Raw genomic sequence first — 26,385 nt, 5'->3', positions numbered from 1 at the left:
GGTGAACAGACACCCCCCACCTAAACATTTTTAACGTGATTAATTATTTTTCAGAAATCAGAACGTATTCAGCAGTCAGCGCTACCAGTGGGCTCACGGGCTGCGCAGATTCGGTGATCGTGAACACATCGCGAACCGTCGGCCTGCCACACGGAGAGCAGACTTGCGCTCGAGGGTGCGCTCAAGAGTGCGCAGTCACGACACTGTTTGTAAACACCGCTAGCTAACCTGGCTAACGCTAGCTACACCCGAAAGAAGGTGAGTGGTGTCTAGTGGGCATGTCGTCCTTGGTATGCGGGTTTTTTTGTTACTATTTTTCACCCTCCGGTTGAATACAGAGGTTTTTATGATTGTATGTAAAATGCTGTACGTAACTGTACACGAAATATTGTATTTTGTAGCAGGCTAGCTAACTACAGAGTTGACGTGCTGCCTTTTGTTTGGGGGATATTTTAGGTAAAGTGTGACGTTTTATGTAGATGCGCTATACTATGCGAATTTTATCAAATGTATGCTTTAATTTGTCTAAGATGAAAGGCTTGACATAGCTATCTTGCAATACAGCTCCCTGCAATTGCACAAACACCGGTCGCTCATGGCTATTTAGCTAGGTGTCTAACAAAGAGCATCATGTTGGATAGCTAGCGCGCTAGCTAGGTTAAGTAGCGCCTCTTATTTCATACACGCGTAGCATCCTAGTATTATTATTATTATTATTATTATAGTTTATTTTAAGTTAACTTGGGCATTTACAATAAGGACATGGCTTTTGTTGATAAATTGGCAAAATAGTGCACGCGCAATTTAAGCGAATATATTGAAATGCATAATACATAATCGTCATAGAGATGCAGCTGTTTCTGTTCCTGTTGTAGTTCTGTTACAGTTAATCCGACAACCCTTAGTACATCTAAAACAAGGCCAGGGCCACCGCAGTTGATTGGGACATAAGACAGCTAGCTAGCTAAAGCTATCTGACGTTATATGACGATCCAGATTAGGCCTGTGGTTTTTTGACAAATTTGCAGTCATGCGGCGTTCCTGTACAGGCCAGATAATATTAAAGCTGTACAATGCCGAAATAAAGTGCTTTTGGAATAACAGATGCCCTCGTTTCCTTTCCGTGTTGGTGCTATTTACAGGTATTGGCTACATGCTGAGTTGAGACCTTCATGCCACATTACCCAGGGCTACAAGTCCTAAACCTTTTGAAGCTATCGGATCTCTCATGAGCTGCAGAATGACTGTACCAAAGACATCCTCAAAATTAAGCAGAATATCTGTGTGTCTGCTCCATGGAAATGCACTATTAGGTTAAATTCTTATTTGGGAACCTACAAGCTGAGTCAGAAAGGAGGACACAATGCCGTGGCCCTTTTCAGAGTCCATTAAAAAGCGGGCCTGTCGGTACCTGCTGCATCGGTATTTGGGCAACTTCCTCCAAGAAAAGCTAAGTTTGGAACAGCTTAGTTTGGACCTCTATCTCGGCACAGGTTCCCTTGCACAGGTGCCACTAGACAAGTGGGTAAGTATATACGAGTCAGTGACAGAATGGAAGTGTCACCACCATTTAAAATACTCTTAGGTAGGACAAGCGGTGCTGGATCCTCTACTCAGTGGTCATAATCACAGCAAAATAGCACTGCCGAACTTATGGTTGCTGCATGTATGAATGAGTACCTTATCTCGCACTTGACCAGTCACTGAACGAGATTCTGGACTCGGTGGAAGCCCCTTTTGAAGTGACCGAAGGCTTCATCCAGGCTATTTCCTTGACTGTACCATGGGCTTCGCTGCTGCAGGACAACTGTTCCTTGGAAGTGAAAGGCTTGAAAATGGTTTTCAGACCCCAGCCTCGTACGAGTGAGGGAATATCTCTTTTTCATCATCTGCAGCTCGTGAATGCGTTTGTAACTCCTCGGTTTGATGTAAACCCTTGATGTCATCTTTCTGCTTGTCAGCATCCGGCATGGAGCCTATGTACTGGTCTAGCTTCATGACCAGCAGTATGCAGCTGGCCAAGGAGTGTTTGAGTCAGAGACTCACTGATGACCTGGGGGAAAGTTTCCAACCACTGGAGGGTCTGGAGAAGTTTGCAGAGACCATAGAGACGGGTACAGAATTCTGTTCTGAGTGCATTTGTAAAGTGCCAGTCACAGATCATGAACAAACTATTCAGCATTGCAGTATTATGCATTCTCATTAAAACTCTCTTAAGCCAGTTTTATGGTGTGTGATTATCGTTGTGATTGTGCTGCTGCAGATAACATTTGCAAACTGGGAAAGAATTATTTTGTTGTGACTTAAAATCGTGTACTGTGTCATGGTACACAGTGACTGATTTATCACCTTTGTAACCGAAGACAGCCTACGATTATCTTCTGGTAGTGTCTGAAACTTTGCTCTAAAATCCTGCAGTTTGACCACTACTAAAGATGCATGACTAAAATCATAGGGAGCAGGCTGGCCAAGTACAAATAAACAGAAGCATGGCAAAACAAAAACGCATGTAGGACTCAAAAGAAGAATGTTTTGTGGCTTCAGAGACATTTTTCCTCTGAGATTCCGCATCATCTTTTTCAAAGAAAACGTTGCTTTTATTAATCCAGGGGTTTAGTTGCAGGAACCCATTTTTAAAAATACATTTAAAAAGATCCACATATGCATGACATGCAGAATGTCAGTTTTCTAGCATCTTGAGTTTATCGCCAGAAAATATTTATCATATAGTCTGACTTTCAGTAAAAATGAAATCGCACAGTTATGGAATTCGGTCCAGATTTCAGTGGCAGCATTTTAAACAATGTGCTGTGCAACAAATGTTTAAGACTATTGTAATCACACAGTGTACAGTTGCCTTTAAGTGGTGTAGGCCATGCAATCAGCATATATGGGAAGAATATAATATGAAATAAACAAAAAACCTCTGCCCTTATTTTGCCTAAATTTTATAGGTTTGTTTAAAAAGAAAGGAAATTTGTCTAGAGTCTGTACAGACTTTTTCAATTATTGTTAATTTTTAGTTTTAGTTGCCTGTTGAGTGAATTACTGTCTCAATTTTTCATTCTTTAGTGTTAAGAAGAGTCAAGGTCACTTTTTTGGATACAGTGTTCAGGATTGAACATGTTCCAGATAATTCCAAAACAGGTATTGCCCTCGAAATCCGAATCAACAGGTACGTTTTGATAATAGACCAACATGGCTTGGCTCTGAATATTTTTCTGTTAATGTAGAGTATATTTTCTTGTAGAACCAAACAAGATTTTTGAAATAACATTTGAAATTCCAAGCGTCATCTCCTTACTGTAAATTTCTGTTGAAACGGACTGTCATCTTCTGTCATTGAAATGCCCTGGAATTACAGAGCTATAATTGTAGGGCATTTCAATTTAAGTTATTGCATATGTGATCATTAAGTAACAAGCATTGCAGTTTTCTAATATGGAATTATGACATTATGTAACCTCACCTAGATTTCATTGTCCTATGGCTTCTGATCTATTTTTTTCCTGAAGCAGGAGGACAAATCAGCTCTGTTTAATCATCTGATTAGCCCATGAAATGGTTTCATTGGTTGTTAAAAGCGGCTCTTTGTGCCCGGATGCTCTCAGGATGGTTTACTGTGACGAGGCTGGTGAAAAGAGCTCCAGCGTGAATGTGCACCAGCCCACCACGTTTGCACATAAAAACCTGACTCTGGATGGCACCACTGTTTTCTGGGACGAGTTTTCGGAGACGTCACGTGCCAGCCTTAAATCTTCCCCCACTCAATCAGTGAGTTTTTTTTATGCTGCCATCGAACAGATCAATTTGTGTGTTTATTATAGTGAAGCTAGTTAATTAGCTGTAATTTCACTAAATGCAACTTGTAATATTTCTGTGTCATTGTATGTATTATATATTTGCCTTGTTTTGGCATGTTGAACAACCTTTAAAAATATTATAAGTTATACATTTATAAATGATAAATATTATAACTGGTCTGCCCTCTTTCTTGGCTTTCCAGGATACTGAGCCTAAGTTGTCCCCAAGCTGGAATCCAAAAATCATCTGCGAGCCTCACCCCCAGTTCACAGAGCCGGTCTGTGCCAGCACGCCCTTTGAACCCGTGCAGGTGGGCTGCCTCAGTGGCAGACTGGAGCTGTCCCTGGTGCTGAAGCAGAATGAAGCCATGCCTGGAGCCAAGGTCTGGAGCCCTGTTGCAGTATCAAACCTTTTTTGGGAGTCTGAATGGGAGTGTGGAGTGTGTCAATATAAGGGCAGTGAAAATAAATGTAGTACATGTTGGCAATAAAGTTTGACCTTTTTGCAGTTGGATATCGACGGACAGATTGATTCATTGATCATGCTTCTCTCGCCACGTCAAGTACACCTCCTGCTGGACATGTTTGGCATCTTCTCCAGTTCAGGTGACTTCTACAAGGACGTTGAAATTATTTCATGCACAACTCCTCTGTTTTCAGCATGAGCTGGATGATTGTCTGTGTGTGTGTTCGTGTAGCAGCACAGGAGTGGCCTGGCTCGGCAAAGGACAGGAAAAGTCGGCCCATGCAGCAAGAGGATGAGTACCGTCTCCAGCTGGAGCTCAACCGCTGCCTGAAAAAGGAGCCGATGGCCGTGGGTGGCGAACACGACTTGTTCGAGAGTCAAACTACAAGAACGGTGTCCAGCAGAGGTCCGTTCTGCCTTAGGTTATAGTTCTCTGCTTTAAGCCTCCCTTGCAGAACACTCGGATTATTGTTTGGGTCGGTAATTTCACCGCATTCCTGTGTTGTTTTTTTGTTTGTTTGTTTTTTCCCCTGTCGTTGTAGCAGATGATGTGTTTTTCTCTATGGCTGATATGGACATGTCACACAGCCTATCATCTCTACCTCCTCTTGGAGACCCGCCCACTGTCGACCTGGACCTATCGCTTAACAGCAACTATTCCGCCTCTCTGGGGGAATCGCCAACTGGCAGTGCAGCTGTGAGCCCTTCCATTTCCAGTAGCATCAATCATTTGTAAATCCCCCTGTAAGTTAAAACAATCATTGTGTATAATTATTATAGAGAAAAGCATTATTGAATGATATTAAATGTGCCCTTTAGGCTGTGTGGGATGAGTATGTGGATCTGCCTAAACAGAAGGAGAAACTGATTCAGGAGACCCCACTGTTCTCCAGAGACTCTCAGCTCCCACACAACCTGTACAGGCAGACCTGTAAGTTGCGTACGATCGACTGCCCCTGTATGGCTGTCTTCTTTGTCCCTCCCAAATCTACCACAGAAGTGATTCACCACTGCAAAACGTTTGCATTTTGAAACTGTACCACATCTACGTCTCGTATTGCTGGGCAGAGATGCGGTGCTTTGGGAGCCATATCCTCATATTATAAGGTAAATGTGTATAATGATCACACTGTGCCTCACACCTCGACTGGCTGCTGTCCTTGTCTCTAGCGCATCAGTCCAAGGGCCACTGTGATGAGTCTAGGCCTGAGATGGTCTTCAGGCTGACGGTGGGCAATCTATGCCTATCTGTGCTCCACATCGATCCCCTCCCACCACCAGACTCCGCCCTTAGCCCCCTTGCACCAATGGCTTCTGAGTTCTTCCGCATGGTGGCTGTTGATCAACTCCATGTGGGAGGGTTCCTCCAATCCCGAGCTGTTTTTGACCAAGCCTGTCCGCATGACCACCTCAGGTGAGCGATTTTCTAATTATGGTCTGTATTGCTCTGATACAGGTGATTCTGTGCTATGCACAAAGAAATTTTACCTGAGTAAGCTTCCGAATTCGGGAAACTTCTCCATTATGCACTGCTGTGCAATTCTGTACACCTGGCATACTTGTGTTTTTTCTCTCTCTCTGTCAGGTTTATAGGTCAGGGGTTAAAGGTGACATATGAGTACTGCCAGGGCTCTGGCCTACGCGCTCTCAATACGGATCTGTCCCTGAGCCATATGGAGCTGCTGGAATGCCTCTACCCCACGGAGAGCCACAGCCGCCGCATTGCCCACTACACAGAGGTGTCCTCTTCTTCCTCCTCATGAAGTCGCAGTGCCGCTCAATGTTGGGGTCTGTTTCTGTAAGGAGTAAAGCCTTTTCTCCCCCCTGTCCAACACCAGCTCCTCACGTTTGATGTGCCTGCCAGCAGCGGGACTCCCAGTTGTGCTTGTCTCCATCTGCTGTACAAGCTAACGGAGCGCAGGGGCCCTCAGGTGAGGGTCTGCAGCAGCGTGCCAAGACTAATAAGAGAAACACTTTCCATAAGTAGCTAATAGCATCATGTGTGTTCTGAATCTGAAATTGGCAGTAGTAGCTCAGTGGTACTTGCCCCACCACCAAGTTGCCACTGTTGGGCCCATGAGCAAGGCCCTTAACCCTCAATTGCTCAAGTTGTCTCAGCGTGAGCTAAATGCCATAAATGTAAATGTTCTCTGTCTCTCTGCCTTACCTCAGGGCGGGCAGGCGCGTCTGAGCGCTATGCCCCGTAAAGCTGAGTTCCTGGTGGAGTTGGGGAGGGCTCGGTGTGAGTGCGACATTAGCATAGTGGACCGCCTCAACTCCCTGCTCCAGCCCCAGAAACTGGTCACCACGGAGACCATGGCCTCCCACATGTACACCTCCTACAATAAACACGTCAGCCTAGTGAGACCCTCTTTAATCTTTACCTTCCTTGCTGTAATCTGGGCCATCATGCTACTTTGCCTCCGGTACTTTGTATCTATTTGCTAATACGTGTCTGTGTGTGTGTGCGCACGCGCACGTGACCCCTTTCAGCACAAGGCATTTGCGGAGGTGTTTTTGGAGGACAGCCGCACCCCGGCACACTGCTTGGTGTCTGTATCGGTGAACGCCCCCCTGCTAGTGCTGGTAGTGCGCTTCCCAATCCCGGACCTGCGCTCGGATCAGGAGAGGGGCCCCTGGTTCAAGAAGTCCCTGCAGCAGGAGGTACTGCGTCTGGAACTGGAGGACCTGGAGCTCAAGACCGAGTTCACAGGAGGTAGCTCTCCAGAGCAGACCAAGATGGAGCTCACCTTCAAAGAGCTCAGTGGTACGACCGCTGACGTATGAAAACAAAACACTACATACACATGCACACACGATGCATTTTGGTTGATGCTTAAAACTACAGTGTTTGCTGATAAAGGTCTGTCATATTTATGCCAAACAAAGACCATGAACAAAAGAATGAATCAGTACGGTCACCTACACATCCTCCAGTTTTCATCTGCGATAGAAATAAATGTATTTTAAAAAAACAGTGCCATTAAATTTGACTGAATAAATGCATAAGGAAATTATTATTTTCAAGTTGCCTAATTCAGGATCCAACATTCTGACTTCCTCTTTCCCCAGGCACATTCCAGAATGACAAAGATCATACTGCAGCCAGGTTCCTGCGCGTGTCTCATACCATGGAGGAGAACATGACCTCTTCCGACAGCGGAAAATTTGACTGGCCTAGGTGTGGTAGTCAGAAATGGATCGGTCGTTCAAGACATGGCTGTGTAACAACAAAAAAAATTCTGTTCATGAGTTCTTTCTGTTTTTTTAATTTCCTCCTGGTCTGCTGCTTAGGGTGGTGCTGAAGGTGAACCCCATGGCTGTGCACTCCATCTTGGAGCGGGTTACTGCTGAAGAGGAGGAGGAGGAGGAAGGTGCTGAAGGTGGTTCCCAGGAGGAAGAGGGAGAGGAGGAAAGCGCGGCGCACTCCTTGAAAGATGTGTGTGACTTCAGCAAACCCGAGCCCTCGCCCTTCTCTTCACGACGCGTCATGTATGAGAATGAAGAGGTGAGGCTTCAGGAAAGCGGAAAATTCCCAATAAATAAACAAACAAACATTACCGCACATATAGGCACACATTGTGCTGTGTGTGTGTGTTTGTTTATCTCTGTATGTGTTCATCTATCTATCTATCTATCGATCGATCGATCTATTTTTTTATTTATTATTTATGCTCCTGTCAGATGGTCATCCCAGGAGACATGGTGGAGATGACAGAATTCCAGGAGAAAACCATCAGCAACTCCCGTTATATCTTGGAACTCTCTTTCCCCAATGTGCAACTGTCACTACCCAACAAAAGCTTCTATGAGAAACTGCACAACAGGTTCTCGAGCCACCTAATGCAATTCACATTGTTGTAGTTTTTTTCTGATTCTGCTCCGTAGAGCTTCGGGCTGTCTCCGTAGCCAGCATGTGTGGTAAAGGGAAGGCCCTTTCTTTGGCAGGATTAACAATGACTTGCTCCTATGGGAGCCCACGGCTCCGTCGCCCGTGGAGACGGTGGAGGCCATGCCGTACGGGGCGGGCCTCTCCGTAGCCAGCCAGCTCATCAGCACCTACGGCAAAGACAGCTTCAGCCAGTTCAGGTCACCCGGGCCTGATGGTATGCCCTCCCTCCCTCCCTCCCTGCCCAGCTGCTCTCGCACCTTATTTGCATTTCTCAGCCACACTACACGTCGTGTTCTCAGCCTGTGTGTGTGTGTGTGTGTGTGTGTGTGTGTGTGTGTGTGTGTGTGTGTGTGTGTGTAGAGGAGGAGAGTGGCTCCGAGGAAGAGACCCTCCCGTACCACGCTTCTGTTGAGCTGGGCTATAGGAACATGAGGAAAAGAAAGACCAAGATGCAGTCCAAGAACTCACAGAGCTTGTTTTCTGTACTCCTGTCTGTCAATCACAGCCTGGTAGCTCTGCACACACAGGCTACGGTGGGTGGTCCTGGCTGGATCTGGAGTGGTAAAATAGCTATAATGTACAGTCTAATAGGGTCACATTTTAACTTCAAGATTTATTATCCCCATGTATAATTATTATATATACCCAGATATAATTATGCCCCATAATTACTTCATGATAATATAAATATGTAGCATGTGATGTAGTGAAAATAATTTAAACATGCAGTTGAAATAAAGTGCTGGCCGTATGTGTATTGGAGCAGCAGGAGGATAAGGGTGTGTTGACGAATAGACACGGCGAGTTCTGGATGGAGGTGAAGAACGCAGTCATGTTCAGCGTGACGCAGTATGAGGGCTATAAGGACCAGCACTACGTCTGCTTCCACACCTCCAGCGTCTGCCTTTATCACCACGGTAACCTGTCCCAGACCCAGGCTGCCTACTGCCCTGTTTCTGGAATAATCTCCCCAGTCGCAGTCCTGCAGTGAGAATCAGTGAATCAAAATCAGTCTGTCTGCTGCGCTGTCTGCAGAGGCGTGTGTTTTGTTTGTATGTGTAGGCTAACTCCCCTCAGCAGAGCATAAGGAGGAATTGCGGTCCCCAGAATGAGAGGTGTACATGTATGTGTGTGTGAAGGATGAAGAGAACGATTGTGTGCGGTTTCTCCCAGGCGCAGTGGAAGGCGATGTACCTGTGTGGGATGTGAAGCTGCCGTGCAGGACACGTCCTCATTGGCTGGAGCCCATGGTGTATGCGTGCGAGTCAGAGAGGGCGGCGCCCTCTGAGGGGCTGGGAGTGGAGCCTCACAGCATGCTGTCCCTTGCCCTTAAGATCTCCTCCCACAGCACTGAGCGCAATGTCAAGGTGCCAGTGAGAGAACTACTATTGTACTGGGCACAGGAATCTACAGCTAGGGCTTTATGTGTGTTGCCTCTTATGGCATTTGAGTAATTATGTAAAAATAGTTTATAATAATAGTTTATAATAACTATTGTGTGATTTTGAATTGGCACATCTTAAATTTTATTATTTATTTATTTTTATCTAATAAATGAATATCTTAAATGAATACCTTAAAAAGACTGTGTGTGCGCGTTTGTGTGTGTGATGTTTTCAGGAGTTCCTGATCGCTGTTGGGATAAGGGGAGCCACACTACAGCACAGAGTGGTGCCCTCCAGTCTTGGCTGGTATGACCAGGTAACAACCGGCTACCTCAGGCACTCTTCACTTAGGTCTTGATCCATCACGGTAGACTTGCGTATCAGTGAATGGCATTAACCATGCTAAACTGTGTGTTTGTGTGTGGGGGGGGTGTATCATATGCAGATAGTAGACTTCCTCAATGTGTCGGATGAGCCTGTGCTTGGCTATACTCCTCCAACCTCTGTTACGACCCTCCACCTCCACCTGTGGAGCTGCTCTCTGGACTACAGGTAGGGTTCTTTTATCTCCAGTGATTGGGGGCTGGCTTCCTAATACTGCAGTTAGGAACACACAGAAGAAGCACGTTCAGAACTCATAGCATAACATCCTCTGTATATGTTCATGCTTTGTAAAAACTGCAATGCCCCTGTGTCTCGCTGTAGGCCACTGTATTTACCTGTGAGGTCTCTGCTCATGGTGGAGACCTTCAGTATCTCGAGCAGTGTTTCCCTGGACCACTCCTCATCCTCTCTCAGGTAGGGGGACATGTCCTTAATTACTACACAACATCTCAACACTACACAGCATCTGCTGCTGTCCTTATCTGCTACTGCTCATCTGTAAGGCGTTGATGTGTAATATGATTGTTTGGTCTGCTAGAATCATTCTAGATGAGGCAGCGCTGTTTCTGTCTGACAAGACCAACACAGTATCTGTCAACCTGGCTCGAGGTGAGAAGTCATAGTTCCAGGAGTGTCTCTTGCAATTGTACAGATGTCAGAGAAAATGTTCCCTTACTAATAAGTGAAGTGGTTTAATTACACAGCATCTGTTTTTGTTGTCCAGACTATGTGCAAGTGGTGGACATGGGCACTTTGGAGCTAAGGATCACAGCGGTCAAACCTGGCACAGACGGAGTGCGGGTAAGACACGGCTAAAGCTGCCAGGGCATTTTGAGCTCAGTGGTTAAGGTACTCGACTAGTACTCAGTTGCCACTGTTGGGCCCCTGATCAAGGCCTTTAATTCTCAATTGCTCAAGGTGTATTCAGTCATAATTGTAAGTCGCTTTGGATAAAAAGCATCAGCTAAATGCTGTAAATGTATGCTGAAGTGGCAAAAAACCCAAAAAGCAACAGAATAAAACCTTTAACCTCACAGTCAGCTCCCACTGAACATAAGTTGCTAAGATCAGCGATCTGAGGAATCAGAAAATAAGAAGCCTGTGCAGGGATTGGAGGTCGGAAGCCACTGTCAGGAGTGTGTACCGCTGCGTGAGCTCGGCATGCTCAAGGCCTTCGTTGCGCCCCTGTAACCCAGACGGAGCCGAGGTTCGAGCTGCGCTGCTCCAGCGATGTCATCCACATCCGCACTTGCTCGGACTCGTGTGCCGCGCTGATGAACCTCGTCCAGTACGTGGCCAGCTATGGTGACCTGCTGCCTCCCTACAGACAGGACAGCAGGACCAGCAGCAGCAAGCAGAGAGTGAAGGTCAGCCCCCCGCACACCGCTGCTTCCCAGCCCGATCGCCTCTTACCTTAGCCAGACACTGCTTATGAGGTTTGTCTGAGTTTAGTTTGACATGGTAGCTAATTTATTAGGGTATTCCTGGCTCAGTGGTTAAGGTACTCAACTAGTCATTAATTCAAGCCCTAGCTCTGCCAGGTTGCCACTGTTGGGCCCCTGAGCAAGACCCTTAACTCTCAATTGCTCAGGGTGTATTCAGTCATAATTGGATAAAATGCGTCACCTAAACTCATTGGACGGCAGACCAAAAAAAAAAACCCAACAAAAATGAACAAGAAAATAAATCCCAAAAGAAAACAACAAAACGGACAGACCGCATCAGGAGTGAATTTGACAGCTGTGTCAAGCGAATTTGTAATCCAAGCAGTCAAGAAGAGACAAAGAGGGCTGTAGTGTAGTGAAGCGGCTGTAGTGTTATGAGCCTGGATCCTGGTGTCCCTCTGCAGCCGGACTTGGCTGAGCAGCTGCCGAGCCAAGCAGCGCCGCTCCCCGAGGCCGAGCAGACGCTGCTGCAGGAGCTGATGAGTGAAGCCATGGAGGAGCCGGACAGCCAGCAGAGCCAGCAGATCCAGCCCAATGGTGAGCTGATGGCTCAGCGCTACCCGTGCTCTAGAAACAACGCTCTGACAAGTGCTTGTTAAATAATGCTTGGACATCTTTATTTATAGAAATACAATAATCACTTGTAATGTGGTAATTTAACTGTACTTACCAATTATCTGTTAGCCCAGTGCAGTGTTTATAGTAAGACATCCAACAGGAATTTGACAGCTAATAATAATGTGTCATGTAAATGACCCGTATAAGCTCCGCGGTCCACTCCACTGCGTGCAGGTGTTCATGATGATCAGGTGAGCGATCACGAACCACCGCGCTCTGATCTCTTCCTCTTCCCGGACGAGAGCGGGAGTGTGGGCCAGGAGCCCAGCCCCACCTACCCAACGCTTCACTCGCCCCTCATCTCCCCACACATCCCCAGCACACACCGCGACACTGATGACTTCTGCATCCTGGACACTCCGGGCTACAGGGCAGTGGTAAGCTGCACCGCTTTGCGCGAGCCGCAGTGGGGCGTGTGCAAAAGAAGGAGCGGTGGGAAAATATTCAGTTTTGATCGTAACAAGTGCCTGTAAAACACAAACTGAGGAAGTTATTAATATAACCTGTAATGCAGGAAAAAAATACAGTGGTTGATGTCAAACTTCTTCTGAGAATAAAATTGTATACTTTTTAAAAAATGTTTATCTATGACAAATGTTTATGGTTTGTTATGCATGAATAAGGGACAAGCATCCAGAACCATGTAAAATGAGGCAGAATAAACAGTGTATCTGATTGCCTGTGTGTCGCATCCGTCAGGACAGAGATGAAGAGCCAGTGGTGCAAAGACTGACTGCAGAACCCATTGTGGTGCTGGAGAACTACTTCAGTGAGCCTCTAGAGGGCAGCACCACAAGCAGAGGCCTGCTGCACTTCCCTGTGCCTGAGATCAGGTACTTTGTGAAGGAGATCTCTGTGGTCTGGCACCTGTATGGAGGAAAGGACTTTGCCGGCGGGCTGCTCTCCTCCTCCCCGGCCCGTAGCCAAGGGTAAGGCTGAGTCAGTCTTGGTCTCCATTCTGATCCCCAGAAGTCTTCACGAGGTGCAAAGCACTCTCGGCTAGATTGTACCTGATGAGGGCACGGACACCCTTGAGAGAATTTACATTAGTTTGTAGCCTCCTGTAGATTTCTCTTAAAATCCCAAAGAATGCACATGCTGTATACACCCTGCAGTGACAGATCTGTCTTTGAACTTTGATTTGAAAACACTTCTCTGTTAAACTCCACAGTGGAGCAGTGATGGTCAGTCTATTGCTAAAACTGCATGAACAGATTAACTTTAAAAGGTTTGTGTGTGTGTGTGTGTGTGTGTGTGTGTGTGTGTGTGTGTGTGTGTGTGTGTGTGTGTGTGTGTGTGTGTGTGTGTGTAGGTGTACTCCTCACAGTTCCCCCTCTCAGACACCGGTGAGGCAAGCCAGAAGCGGCTCCCGCTCTAGGGGAGGCAGCAACAGGAACCCCGATGTGCTGATGGAGATTCAGCTTAGCAAGGTGGGTTGGGCCACATGTAAACTTGACCAGACTTAACACCGTTCCCAGTAGCAGGATGCAGTAAAACATCCTTTGCGTGTGTGGTCTCAGGTGCGCTTCCAGCACGAGCTGTATCCCCAGGCGTCAGCGGAGACGGGCCTGCCTGCAGAGCAGCCCGTTTCCAGGCAGGTGTTCTCCGTGCAGGACCTGGAGATACGAGACCGACTGGCCTCCTCCATGATGAACAAGTTTCTCTACCTGTATTCCAGCAAAGAGATGCCCAGGAAGGCTCACTCCAACATGGTGAGGGAGTATCTCACATACACACAAGCATTTGAGCCAAATCTCTACATCTCTATAAGTAATCAGAAATGACTAGTATGAAATGGTGTGAATGGAGTGGTTCTGCATCGGTGTTTGTGGGTATATTTGTTCTTTAATGAGCACATTGCTGCGGTATTGCAGCTGACGGTCAGAGCGTTGCACGTGCGGCCCGAGGTGGGCCAGGCTCCACAGGAGTGCTGTCTGCGCGTCTCCCTGATGCCACTGCGCCTCAACATCGACCAGGTGAAGGCATCTCCTACCCTTCTCTTCACCTGTTAAACCAGACCCACAGCCTGCCCACTCTTTAATACGGAGACCACATGGCACGTTGTAGTACTGGTTACTCACAGACTCTGGTAGGGTTTAATCTAGAGGTGGCCATGTCCGGTCCTGGTTGTATAGCGTTTCGTTCCAACACTCTGTTTTGCTAAAAGTGGCCACTCTCACCAGCAGTGGTGAAGTCTAAAACCCATGCGTAAATGTGTTTTATGATTAAATCCTTTATGGGAAATTAATTTGTACATTAAAAATCTGAATCTTTTTAATAAATTTGTGGGCATACGACTGTGCCTTCGGCCAGAGCAGGATGGCCCCCCCCCCCCCCCTTTGAGTCTTGGTTCCTCTCAAGGTTTCTTCTTCATGCTCTAGGGAGTTTTTCCTTGCCACTGTCGCCCTTGGCTTGTTCAATGGGGGTTTGGACTTGGACATGTGACGAGCTGCTTTGTCATAACGGCTATTGTAAAACATTATATAAATAAATTTGACTTTGACATTTAACTTTAACTTATAAATAGTTTTTTAGTGAAATCATCACATCAAGTAATGTTATTTAAAATTTAAAAAAAATCATTGGTAGTCTCGGAACCGAGTTTTAGTTGGCCTTACTGGTGAGCTGCTCCGTATCTTGGCAGGATGCTCTCTTTTTCCTGAAGGACTTCTTCACCAGTTTGGCTGCTGAGGTGGAGCTCTTCCCACCACCAGAACAGGAAGGTGAGCTTTGGCACCCAAACAGCGCAGAACTGATCCATATGCTACTGCTGTTATTGGCTGGGAATTTATTGAAGGCTTGGATGTCATTCCAGTGACACCCAAGATTCTTTGGTTAACTGCTGTAGTGGTATCCTGCTCATATTTTGGGGTTTTCTTGTGTGTCCCCCCCACCCCCCATTTCTTCCATTCTTTCTGTTGTAGCACTGTATGTATCCATGAAAAAGCCTCCTGGGCCAGAAGTAGCTTGTACTTTCTCTAAGTACAGCGGAGGGGCGGGGCAGGACCCTGCGCCAATCATCTCCGTGCCCACCCACAGCCGTTCCAGCCAGAACGGCCTTGCGGCATCCAGCCAAGACTTCGTCCCTGATGCTGCGCACCCATCCTTCTCTGACCAGCCCATCTTCTTCAGGTGTGTGTGTGTGGTGTGGTGGTGGGGGGGGTATGGGTGTGTGTTTGGTCTTTGATCATCAATCATTTATACTTCTTAGCAAGCTGTGCAAAATATATGGTGGACAGTGGTAGTTCAGTGACTAAGGTACTTCACTAGTAATCAGAAGTTTGTCCCACCATTGCCAAGTTACCCCTGTTGGGCCCCTGAGCAAGACCCGTAACCCTCAGTTGCTCAAGTTGTATTCAGTCATGCTTGTAAGTTGCTTTGGATAAAAGTGTCAGCTAAATGCTGTAAATGTAATATATAGAAGGTCCTTGTGTTATTTTGTCCTGGTCTCTTTTAGAGAGTTCAGATTCACTTCTGAGGTGCCAATCCGGCTGGATTACCATGGAAAACACATGGCCATGGAGCAGGTGTGCTTTCTATAGTAGTACATACTACACTAGTATAAGACCTTAATCAGATCTCTGTATCCTCCCTCCATCCCATTTACAGTGGTGTTTGAAAGTTTGTGAACCCTTTAAAAGTTTCTATATTTCTGCATAAAGTTGACCTAAAACATAATTTAGGTTCACAAACTTACAAGCACCACTGTTTGTGATGGCAAAACAAGACTTTTAGATGTGCTATGTGGACTGTAGTTTGCAGAATGTGAGTGTTTACATTAAATGAAGCTTTGCTGACGTTTCTTCCAGGGCACTTTTGCAGGTATCGTAATTGGGCTGACGCAGCTGAACTGCTCCGAGCTGAAACTCCGGCGACTCTGCTACAGACAAGGGTGTGCTTTCAGCCCGCAACCTGATTGTCAACACAGCACAACATGCTGTTAAACCCAGCAAAAATGCTACACCAAACCCCCCCCCCCCCCCCCCCCCAAAAAAACCCCCAGATATGACAGTAGGAAATATCTTACACGTATCTGAGTTGTGGCTGATCCAATTGGTGCACAGAGCTGACATGTGAGTAGCTGCTTTTTCTCTCTGCAGGCTATTGGGTATGGACAAGCTCTTTTCTTATGTCATTAACGAATGGCTCAATGACATAAGGAAAAACCAGTTGCCGGGGCTGCTTGGTGGAGTGGGGCCCATCCACTCTTTAGTGCAGCTTGGTGAGTGCATCTCTCTCTCTCATATAAACACATGCCCATATTTTATCAAACTATAGAAAATCTAGAGTCTGGTTTTACCTTTTACACCACAATGAGCGCACCCATATGGCTAGACTGGCGCTGATCCTACTCTGACCTGCATGATAGAAATGGGCCGTATAAATCCTTTATCTTGTGTGAAAAGGTCAAACGTCAAAGACCTTCTGATGAGTCCACTGCTGTGAATTAATGTACTCTCTGACTGCTGTGTTCAGTCCAGGGCTTTAGGGATCTGGTGTGGCTGCCCATAGAGCAGTATCGGAAAGACGGAAGAATCGTGCGCGGCTTCCAGCGGGGTACTGCCTCATTCGGGACCTCCACTGCCATGGCAGCTCTGGAGCTGACCAATCGCATGGTGCGAACCATCCAGGTAAAGGCCTTGTCATCTGTCTCTTACTCACCTTTGTGTATGTTGTGTAGGATAGAGTAAGCATGAATTAATTGCCCCCACCAACCAAATTTGTTTTTGTACAGGCAGCTGCAGAGACAGCCTATGACATGGTGTCTCCAGTGCCAGATGAGAGAGAATGCAAAAAGATCAAGCGCTACTCACATTATCGACCGGCACATCAACCAGTGGATCTCAGAGAAGGTGTAGCCAAGGCTTACAGTGTGGTGAAAGAGGTATGTATTCTCTTTACTATGGTTTATACAGAAGGACCTTCAACCGATCCTAGACAGAAAAGCATATCTTCTGAGATACCTAATAACATAAGCAAATATTTTGTGTTTTTAGTGTTTAATCTCTGACTAAAGACTAAAAAAGTGTTTGTGTGTGTGCGCTTGCTTGTATAGGGAATTACGGACACAGCCTTGACGATTTACGACACGGCCACGCGTGAGCATGAGCAGAGGGGCATGACTGGGGCCGTGGGTGGGGTCTTGCGCCAACTTCCTCCTGCCGTTGTCAAGCCTCTGATTGTTGCCACGGAGGCCACCTCCAATGTGTTGGGGGGCATGAGGAACCAGATCCACCCAGATGCCCGCCAGGAAGAGACACAGAAATGGCGTCTGGGAGATGAGTAAACTTGTGCTCTCTTCCTGATGGATGTGTTGTTCATGCTGAGTGGCTAACTTGGATAGCTGTGCTTCCTTGGTTGAGCAGCGTGTAGATGACTACGGTCTTGAACAGATGATCCATTGTCTGCACCTCCATTTTTATTACTTTCAGTTTTTAGAGCTATGGTTTTGTTACCCTGGAAAATTCACTCTACAGAGACAATGGTAGAAAAACCCTGCTGAAGGGTAGAAGGAACTGGAGCCATCTGCTTTTCTCTTGTTGTTGGCACTGCTCTTCCTTAATATTTATCTAGACGTAATGGACCCAACATTGTAGATCAAAGCTGCAGCACTGGAGAAACACATTAATAGTAACGGAGTAGATTAATCAAAATTTGTCTGAAACCTCTTCCTTCATCTGTGGTATCAGTGATCATCTGTAAACTGGCCTTCCTAACCCTTCGCACCAAACAGACATCCCTGTAGTGCCTTCATAGCATCATTATAAAACATTCATTAACATTGTTTCAAATTTTTCATGATGGGATGTCCTAAGTAAAGCAAGGTTACTGTGCCATTTTATTTTGCCCCCCATGGTTAAGTGCTCGGTGAGTTTCCACTGCTTCAGTCTAGAGCTTGTATGGTCACAAGTAGGCATGATGATCCTAACGGCACAGTACTTTTGGCCGACTGGGTAACTAATACTGATGAAGGATAAAGAGAAGCTTTTATTAAATGCCATTGTTTCCTGAAGAATCTAAGGAATGAGTATGGGATTAACAGACAGATGGTGCACTTTTTTGTTGATGATGATTTATATAGCATCTCTTTATACCCTGTCATTTAGGTCAGTCACTCAGTTTAGGAAAATTCTCAGTTGTCTTATGACCACACTGTTAGGTTTTTGCTTTCAAGACTGTAATGAATTTCCGATGTACCTGAAAACCCTCCAGACTTTGTTTTGACAAAAAAGCTTGCATTTAAACGTACACTTGCACTTTTTACTTAGGCTAACTTGTAAAGAACAGGATGTGTTTTTGTCAGTGACACCATCATGTGGCTGCTTACGAGACATTTCCTAAGCAGCTGTACCAGAAATGACATTTTTGGACAAGGACAGAAACAATTTGTGTAGGTTTTCCATATACCAAATGTTATCATTGTAAACAAGGAAGCAAATGTAACTTCCACTCATCCTTATTTATATCAGATGTGAACATTGCGCAATTCACATATTACACTTGCTCTTTTTTGTGTAAGACATTACTAAATTAAGAATTTAAGAAACAGACAGATGCAATGCACTTGCATATTGTTTTTGTTGTATGGTTCATTTCAAATGCTAGTGCGTTCTTGTAAATAATTGTACAGATAATTCCCGCGGTTTGTATGGAAGCATGTATAATTGGGGGAAAAAAAGGGAAATAAACTATTTAATGTGCATTAATTCATTTGGAATAATTCATTGTAACAATCCAAAATAATGTTGGAAGGACCTACATGTAGCAATGTGATATACATGTGGGATTTAACAAACTATATCCGTTTAACTATCTGCTAAAATGTAAATTCGTAACCCAAAGTCAGGGCGATCGCAGCCCATGTAAAGAAAAGGCCAAGGAATTTTGTTTTTGTTTATTTTGGGTTGTAGGGCGGTCAGATGCCTAAAAGAGAAGTAAACCTGACCCAGCCATCAGACGGCACGAAACACCTCGTTTAGCCCTAAACCAGACGTTGGCTTCAACAGGACAGCTAACGACAGCATACCTAACGTTATAAGTTTGGAGTTTCAACTGAAATTTACCTTCGCCTTTATTTGCCACCATAAAACGGAATAATCTGAACGCGTAAATGCTTCGTGGTAGCACCACAGAGGAGATGACCGTTGGCTCAGACACCTCGGGTACCTCAGACACAAGCACTCTGCCATCGTCCAACTGCCGGCACAGCCGCGCTCAGTCCTGGTGGCGACAAGACACCGGGCCGCCGGCTCCTTTCCCAATTCCAAACCGGTCATGCCGCGCTAGTGCCGGTTCATGTCCTGGATCAACTGTCGCGGCTAGTACCGGCGTCCGGGAACGAACTCTGAGCGAGACACTCGCTAGACGAGGTAGCAAACATCGAGTAACGACAGCTGTGTTAGCTAGCTAGCTAACCTAACTAATTGTTGTTAGCTAAGCTAACTTGGTTAGCTTCGTCAGCCAGTTCGTTGCCGTGCTTTGCTTTATAGAGCAAGCAGAATTAATATTACTTGGTTTTTATTGAATAAACCGATTTGACCTGGATAGCTCGTACAGAGCCTCTTGCTTTTACATCATCCTGCTCTCGAGTTTTGCCTGACTTGTTGGTCTGTCCTTGGGCGCAGACTTGGTCTGCTCTTCTGGATCACCATGGGCCATCAGTGGTGGAAGTTCCAGTACTCCACACCTGAGGAGAACACCTCAGAGGGAGCTCAATAGTAAGGGCCAAAAGAACCCACAAACTTATTTAAACACGTTTTGAATACTGTGAAGGTTAATACCCTCTCCAAATTCATTCCCAACACAGTGACCACGTCCTCCTCTGCAACTTTGTGCCATCCATCCTCGGTGATCGTGGCGGTGGTGGAGGGCAGAGGTTTAGCCAGAGGAGAGATCGGCATGTCCAGTATCAACCTCAATTCTCCTGAGCTGGTACTCTCACAGTTTGCAGACACTGGGACCTACGCAAAGGTGAAGATTGGATTTACAGAGAGACTTTTTGAGTCCTTCACATGTTTGACACAGATAAAACAACAGAATCTGTTCTTCTAAATATGTTTCTTATAAAACACTGCTGGTTACAGAATGTGATTCGCAGTTTAATTAAGTTCACCTCATCGATAATTATCCTTTTTGATTTTGATTATCTAACAAGGTTTCATTAATCAGCAGCTACACTTTAAAATTCTTTGTAGATTAAGCAGTTCTGGCTGCACATTTGTAAACAGTGTTGAAAATCAATGCAGGTAATTACCAAACTCCATACACTGATGCCCCTTGAGATTCTGATGCCAGACACTGCTAGTGAGAAAGGCCAAGGGACCAAACTCTACAATCTCATCACAGAGAACTTCCCGGTACTGGTGGGCATTTATTTGTTTCCTGGGTCTGGCCGAGCTAGAAATCGGGATGGGCTTAACCTGCAGTACAGTAGCAATTTAGTCCTTGTGCATTAAAGTACACAAATAGTGACAGACTGAGAAAAGGCTTTCATTTGTAAAATTAACTCTAATGAATAAAAAATATTGAATGTGTTGAATAATCAGTTTTATTGAAGAGATTCAATTTGAAGGATTTGCTATGACAAATATTAATAAGCAATATATTCTCTGTTGTACCACTTGTGGATTATGGCAGCTGTTCACAAATGTGTACATGATGCAAATTTATGTGTGTGTGTGTATTCATACAGTCGGTAGCATTCACTGCCATTCAGAGAAAGTACTTTAATGAGAAGAAAGGCCTGGAGTACATCCAGCAGCTCTGTGCTGCCGAGTTCAGCACTGTTGTAATGGAAGTGCAGACCAAGTATGCGCCCCATTTATTCACTCTGTCAGCTCCAATAATTTGATTTGAAGTTCATGCAGCTATTGTGCAAAAAGCTTTTTAATCATAAATGAGCACAGTAATGACCCTGGGAGGAGCATGTTTGAGTTTGTATGTTGACACCATTGCCTTTATGCAGGTACTACTGCTTAGCAGCTGCTGCCTCTCTTCTTAAGTACTTTGAGTTCATCCAGAACTGTGTCTACGCTCCTAAATCTCTGAAAGTGAGCTTCACGGGTAGTGAGAAAACTGCCATGATCGACTCAGTTTCAGCCAGGAACCTGGAACTCGTGGTTAACAACAGGGATCACAGGTTAAAACATAGCCAAAGGAGTTTTTCTGCCCCCTACCCAAACCCCCAAGTGTTGTCTTCTCATATTATTACACTCTCTGCTTTTGAGAAATATTGACACTACTGTTTCCTTGGAGCAGTCTGTTGACACTGAGAACTGGTGGCAGTATGTTAGTGTTGGTGGATTCTAACGTGCAGGAGCGATCACACACTGCTTGGCGTGTTGAACTACACTAAATCGCCTGGTGGGGAGAGGAGGCTTCGCTCCAACATTCTGGAGCCCCCGTTGGATGCCGACACCATTAAAACCCGACTGGACACCATACAGGTGTGTACAACTGTGTGCTGTATGTAGCTGACTGAGTAAATGCTTGTCTCTGAATATCTGTTTATCCAGCATCCTACTGGTGTGTTTCTAGGAGCTGCTGCAAGATGAGGAACTCTTTTTTGGCCTGAAAAATGGTGAGGTGTTTGATTTTTCAGCAATCACTGTTGGTGTGCTTTCTTGGCTAAAACTTATACCCCTGCCATGGCTCTCGGACAGTGTATTTTAACAAGGCGTAGCAGGAAACTGAACACTAAATTGTGTATAAGATACTCCTTGCCCTTTGTGTTGTATTTCCAGCGATTGCACACTTCTTGGATATAGATCAGCTACTTTCTGCTCTGGTTCAGCTCCCCAAGCAAGACACGGTAACTTGTAGCTGGACAATTTGTGTATTTAATCATGTATAAATTTGCCAGTGGGATTGAACATTTGCCTTAAAATAATTATTTCCTTTCTTATTAGCATTATTATCAAAATAAACATTTTTGCAAGTAGTGAGATTACATTACTGCAAATATGGCTGGTGTGGCTGATGTGGTTATGGTCGGTGCTGTTTGATGTAATGGTGTTGTGGTCATAGGAAATTAGACACTGTAGAGAATATTTTGAATGTTGTAATGTAACAAGATATCTTGCAATGTATTATATTTACCCCATGATGGTATTGGCCAAGTCTTGGTCCTTAGTTGATGGTTGTTAGACTGTCAATGAGTGTATATAATCGTGGACGTATTGAGTAATTTTGTGGAGTTTGTTTTTTTTTTAGTTATTTCCTGCTGTCAACTAATTTTGCTCCTGACACAAGAAAAATTATCTTAACAAAGTCTTAGAAAACCATGTGACATTCCATGGGAACCTTATAGGTGGCGGTGGCCGAGGCGAAGATAACGCACGTGATCCAACTGAAACACACTCTAGAGCTGGTAGCACCCCTGAAGGTGAGAACTGTCAGCTGATTTGTTTGTCCTGGACTTTGAGCACAATTTTGCATGGAAACTAGGGTGTTTGCACCGTAGAGGCATGATAACGAATGAATGGTTCTCAGAACGCATTATCCTGGATTTGAATATGTCTCTCTGACAGATGGTGTTGAAGAATGCTAAAACAGCCATGCTGAAAGCGTGTTGCACTTCGCTAGAAGACAACAGGTAATGAACACATGCAAATGCAGTCTCATCTGGACTTGTTTGTGCGAGTGAGCTGTTGCAAGTGCATTTGCTAAACAACGAAAATATACATCAAAGCCCTCAGTATAATACACTAGTTCAGTGATAATGCACTACTCTGGCAAAATTTGTTACATCCTCAAATAACAGTACCTTCTTGTTCAGCGTCAAACATCGTGATTAATGTAATGAAAAAGAGTTGTTGAGCAGAATTTGGCTTCCATGTGCATGATGGAACGCTGAGACACTGGCTGGCAAAAATGACCATAACCGAGTCCCACTGAAAGCGTATTTGTAATTATTTGGAATAGCGGATGAAGCACCAAGCTAGACCAATAAGCATGAATTAGGGAAGAAATGACAACATGTTTTTTGTCTAGAGGGTCTTACTAGTCACTGAGGGAAACTTTGGCAAATTATCACACCTGAGAGTGCAGAGATAATAAAAGGTCTGGAGGAGTTTTTAACTTGCAGCAGTGTTGGATTTTTAGTTTAGCTCTTACCCTGCATTGGCCCAGGTTTGAGAGCATTTTGGCTCAGATCAAAACCGTAATCAACGATGACACCAGCTACATGAAGGGCAGTCTGAATATGCGCACGCAGAAGTGCTACGCCGTGCGCCCCAATGTCAGCGAGTTCCTGGACATTGCGAGACGCGCCTATACTGAGGTGGTGGATGACATCTCAGGTAAAGAACAAGCATCCAAGAAGAAATTCGAGAAAGTTGCACGTATAATTGCGCTGGCAGTCAACGCAGAGGTGGAGTCGTTAGGTTAGTGTGATGTGTGTGCCCCACACTCTGCGCAGGACTGGTAGATCAGCTGGGAGAAAAGTATGAACTGCCCTTGCGAACAAGCTTTAGTACTGCCCGCGGGTTCTTCATCCAGTTGAAGCTGGAGGGCGTGGTCTTGCCTGATGGACAGCTACCAGGAGAGTTCATTAAAGTGAGGTCTAAACATATATAAGCAAGATCTTTGTCATTTTAGTTTAGTTTTGTTTTTTGTTTTTTTGTAGCTTTGGAATCTTTTTAATAAACTCCTATATGTGTAATGCAGTAGACATGACCAAGATGAAAAAAGATGAGAGTATGATGATGAGGTCCATGCTAAACTCATTTGACTTGTAGGTAACTAGGCAGAAAAACAATTACAGCTTCACCACTTTGGACCTGATGAAGATGAATGATCGCTGTGATGAGGCCCTGAAGGAAATATTTCACATGTCTTATGTGTGAGCATCTCACACACATTATCTTGTCCCTCACCTGTCTGTCAAATTTTGCATTATCCATGTTTAATAAGTGGTGTCAAACTGACTTCAGACATCCATGATTTATGATTTAAATTATTTTTCATCCATCAGCTCCTTTTAATTTCGGATCAACTTCCAAGACTATTGTAGTGCTATTCTGTCAGGTTCCATTTCACGAATGTAGATGGCTGAAATTCCAGTCCTCTCCTTGCCACCAAACCTCTGCAGGGTGGTTTGCCGGTTACTAACTGGAGTGTATGAGCAGATCCACTGCTTGTATAAGCTGTCCGATGCCGAATCCATGCTGGACATGTTGCTTTCCCTGGCCCATGCTTGCACTGTCTCAGACTATGGTAGGTTTACACTTCAGGAACACATGCACATCATGAAATATAGTCTAGGATGTGATGATTTATAGATGGATCAGTCAATGTTTGGTTCTCTCCCCGCAGTGCGGCCCGAGTTCACCGACACGCTGGCCATAAAGCAAGGTCGTCATCCAATCCTGGAGCGCATAACTGCACAGCAGGCCATTTCTAACAATAGCTACATATCTGAGGGAAGCAACTTCGTTATAATCACAGGACCCAACATGAGTGGCAAATCCACCTACCTCAAACAGGTGGCCCTCTGCCAAATCATGGCCCAGATAGGTACGTAGGCATGCTATTTTGGATACGCCAAAATTTGACTGTGCTATATCATGTTTAAAAAAATCTGTTAACAACAACAATTTGCCTCCTTGCATATTTTTCGACTATTAGCGTTGATCAAATTTTCTTTCTCGATTACGTGATTTCGGAATTGCATTGTTGTAAAATATACGTCTCAGTGTCCACAGTAAAGTTATACTACCTCGGGCATCTACACACTGAGCACCCTCTTAAATAATATTTTGATTTTTGCCCTAGGGTCATTTGTGCCTGCTGAGTATGCCTCCTTCCGCATTGCTGATCAGATATTTACTCGAATAGGAGTCGATGATGACTTTGAGACCAACTCTTCAACATTTATGGTTGAGATGAAAGAGGTGAATACACAGTGGCCATACAGGCATTGGGACGCATTTATTCTAGCCATCCTCATTCTTTTATTGCACTGCCAGGTGTCCTACATAATACACAATGCAAGTGACAGGTCCCTCATTATAATTGACGAACTGGGACGTGGCACTAGCGCTGAGGAGGGTGTCGGAATCTGCCACTCCATTTGTGAATTCCTCATCAATCTGAAGGTACAGTACCGAGGTCTTTAAGTCTCATCCTTCTTGTGGTGGCAGTAAGTTATCAGATTGCGAACCACGTAAACAGTTGCGTGAGACAAGCTCGGCCCACTGTGAGCTCTCTCTGGGTCCTGCAGGCGTTTACTCTGTTCGCCACTCATTTCCTGGAGCTGTGTCAGCTGGAGACTCTTTACCCCAACGTGGAGAACCAGCACATGCAGGTGCAGCATGTATGCAGGGGCGACAGCGGCAAAGAGAGTGTCATCTACACCTACCTGCTGACTCGAGGTTACTCCGAAGAGCGTAACTATGGTAACCTTAAACCATTCTAACACAAGGCCATGACATTGAAATAACTACTTGATCAAGTATAACTGAACACAGTGTGGACATGATGTCATTTATTAAGTTTGGTACATTGTTGTTGATTTTAGATTTCTCTTCTGCTTGTTCCCTTGTGCTTTTCAAGGTATAAGAGCAGCAGAGATCACCTCCCTACCTCTCTCCATCATTGAGGAGGCCAAGTCTATGGCAGCCAAAGTCAGTAAGAAGTTATGGGTAAGTTTCCTTCGACGTGGACATTTTGTCTTTTCATGCCTTTTATAACTGATCACTTAGTGACTCAAAGCCTCGCTACCTTAAAACATTTGGATCCCCCTGGATTTTGTAGATCCGGCACATGACTGCTGTAAGCCATTACAACTGTTTCTCTGTGACCCCTAGGCAATGCATCACAGTGAGCCGGGCATGCTACGACAGAGGGCCGTGTATCGGCTCGCCACCAGATTGTTACAAACAGCCCGCAACTCCAGACTGGATCCAGACAGCCTCCGTCTCTACTTAAAGGGTCTGAAGAGAAATTATGAGGCTGAGTTAAAGAACGCCTTCATGTCTATGGACACGGTGGAGTGAGCCCTGCTGTGTGTGTCGGAGCTCAGTTTATGGAAATGGACTGGGTGTCAGGATTTGGGCGAGTAGCACTCACCAGGTTCTACAGGTGACTTGACGGATGTCTGTATAAACTGAGCAGGTCCAAAATCACCAAGCTGTGTATGAATAAGACATGATTCATACTGTTGGAATTTTAAGAGGTTAATGTGGTTTTGTTCTTTGGTGATTTAAAATGCTTTGTTGGTTTATGTCATCAACTGTACAGCTTCATGTGTAGTTGATGCTAAATGTATTTGGAGACTAAACAAGATTTTCCTGTTGAATAACACTGAACGCTTTAAAAGTTGTCTTTCTTTGTAATTTCTAATGGTGTTCCTATTTTTAAGTTAACATTTTGTAGAGTAGTACCAATAATT

At 45.1% G+C, this 26,385-nt stretch overlaps 2 protein-coding genes across 8 annotated transcripts; both read left to right on the top strand.

The window, feature by feature from the left end:
* The first annotated feature begins 72 nt into the window (after window positions 1-72).
* On the top strand, window positions 73-18,700 carry atg2b (autophagy related 2B). Of its 7 annotated transcripts, none has more exons than XM_027019591.3 (43): window positions 81-258; window positions 1,143-1,525; window positions 1,701-1,863; window positions 1,962-2,114; window positions 3,073-3,175; window positions 3,612-3,774; window positions 4,007-4,186; window positions 4,313-4,409; window positions 4,502-4,675; window positions 4,815-4,966; window positions 5,089-5,200; window positions 5,440-5,683; window positions 5,855-6,008; window positions 6,108-6,200; window positions 6,442-6,630; window positions 6,763-7,036; window positions 7,342-7,450; window positions 7,564-7,777; window positions 7,954-8,096; window positions 8,218-8,375; window positions 8,522-8,694; window positions 8,928-9,078; window positions 9,335-9,528; window positions 9,782-9,862; window positions 9,992-10,098; window positions 10,252-10,344; window positions 10,469-10,539; window positions 10,655-10,731; window positions 11,127-11,297; window positions 11,780-11,912; window positions 12,168-12,370; window positions 12,693-12,922; window positions 13,306-13,423; window positions 13,514-13,705; window positions 13,868-13,969; window positions 14,638-14,716; window positions 14,918-15,125; window positions 15,451-15,520; window positions 15,803-15,885; window positions 16,094-16,215; window positions 16,470-16,624; window positions 16,729-16,878; window positions 17,050-18,700. In XM_027019591.3, the coding sequence occupies exons 2-43, from the start codon at window positions 1,364-1,366 to the stop codon at window positions 17,278-17,280; spliced, it is 6,231 nt and encodes a 2,076-aa protein (XP_026875392.2). In that variant the 5' UTR covers window positions 81-258; window positions 1,143-1,363; the 3' UTR covers window positions 17,281-18,700. The 7 variants fall into 7 exon arrangements, with proteins under 7 accessions (XP_081577570.1, XP_026875392.2, XP_081577567.1 ...); XM_081721441.1 differs by having other exon boundaries at window positions 4,812-4,966; window positions 12,693-12,826; XM_027019590.3 differs by having other exon boundaries at window positions 82-258; window positions 4,505-4,675; window positions 4,812-4,966.
* Window positions 18,701-19,104: 404 nt separating this feature from the next.
* Window positions 19,105-26,376, top strand: msh4 (mutS homolog 4). The gene is made up of 21 exons (XM_027019580.3): window positions 19,105-19,363; window positions 19,619-19,711; window positions 19,801-19,964; window positions 20,240-20,350; window positions 20,686-20,801; window positions 20,959-21,132; window positions 21,310-21,439; window positions 21,531-21,573; window positions 21,737-21,804; window positions 22,303-22,377; window positions 22,523-22,587; window positions 23,124-23,293; window positions 23,413-23,549; window positions 23,732-23,835; window positions 24,085-24,209; window positions 24,309-24,509; window positions 24,768-24,886; window positions 24,962-25,090; window positions 25,216-25,390; window positions 25,548-25,636; window positions 25,802-26,376. The coding sequence occupies exons 1-21, from the start codon at window positions 19,105-19,107 to the stop codon at window positions 25,988-25,990; spliced, it is 2,736 nt and encodes a 911-aa protein (XP_026875381.3). The 3' UTR covers window positions 25,991-26,376.
* The last annotated feature ends 9 nt before the right edge of the window (window positions 26,377-26,385 follow it).

Source organism: Electrophorus electricus, chromosome 10, assembly GCF_041902795.1.
Source record: "Electrophorus electricus isolate QZ-2024a chromosome 10, ASM4190279v1, whole genome shotgun sequence".
NCBI lineage: Eukaryota > Metazoa > Chordata > Actinopteri > Gymnotiformes > Gymnotidae > Electrophorus > Electrophorus electricus.
Note: the sequence above shows the minus strand (reverse complement) of the source record. Positions and strands in the feature narration are given on the sequence as shown.

Excerpts from the sequence above, each read along its gene's own strand:
- atg2b (XM_027019589.3), top strand. The coding sequence starts at position 1,364 with ATGCCGTGGCCCTTTTCAGAGTCCATTAAAAAGCGGGCCTGTCGGTAC. Across the intron at positions 2,115-3,072 it reads TGCAGAGACCATAGAGACGG|TGTTAAGAAGAGTCAAGGTC; the intron begins GTACAGAATTCT and ends TTCATTCTTTAG. Across the intron at positions 7,451-7,563 it reads GGAAAATTTGACTGGCCTAG|GGTGGTGCTGAAGGTGAACC; the intron begins GTGTGGTAGTCA and ends TCTGCTGCTTAG.
- msh4 (XM_027019580.3), top strand. The coding sequence starts at position 19,105 with ATGCTTCGTGGTAGCACCACAGAGGAGATGACCGTTGGCTCAGACACC. Across the intron at positions 21,440-21,530 it reads CCCGACTGGACACCATACAG|GAGCTGCTGCAAGATGAGGA; the intron begins GTGTGTACAACT and ends GTGTGTTTCTAG. Across the intron at positions 25,391-25,547 it reads CTCCGAAGAGCGTAACTATG|GTATAAGAGCAGCAGAGATC; the intron begins GTAACCTTAAAC and ends GTGCTTTTCAAG.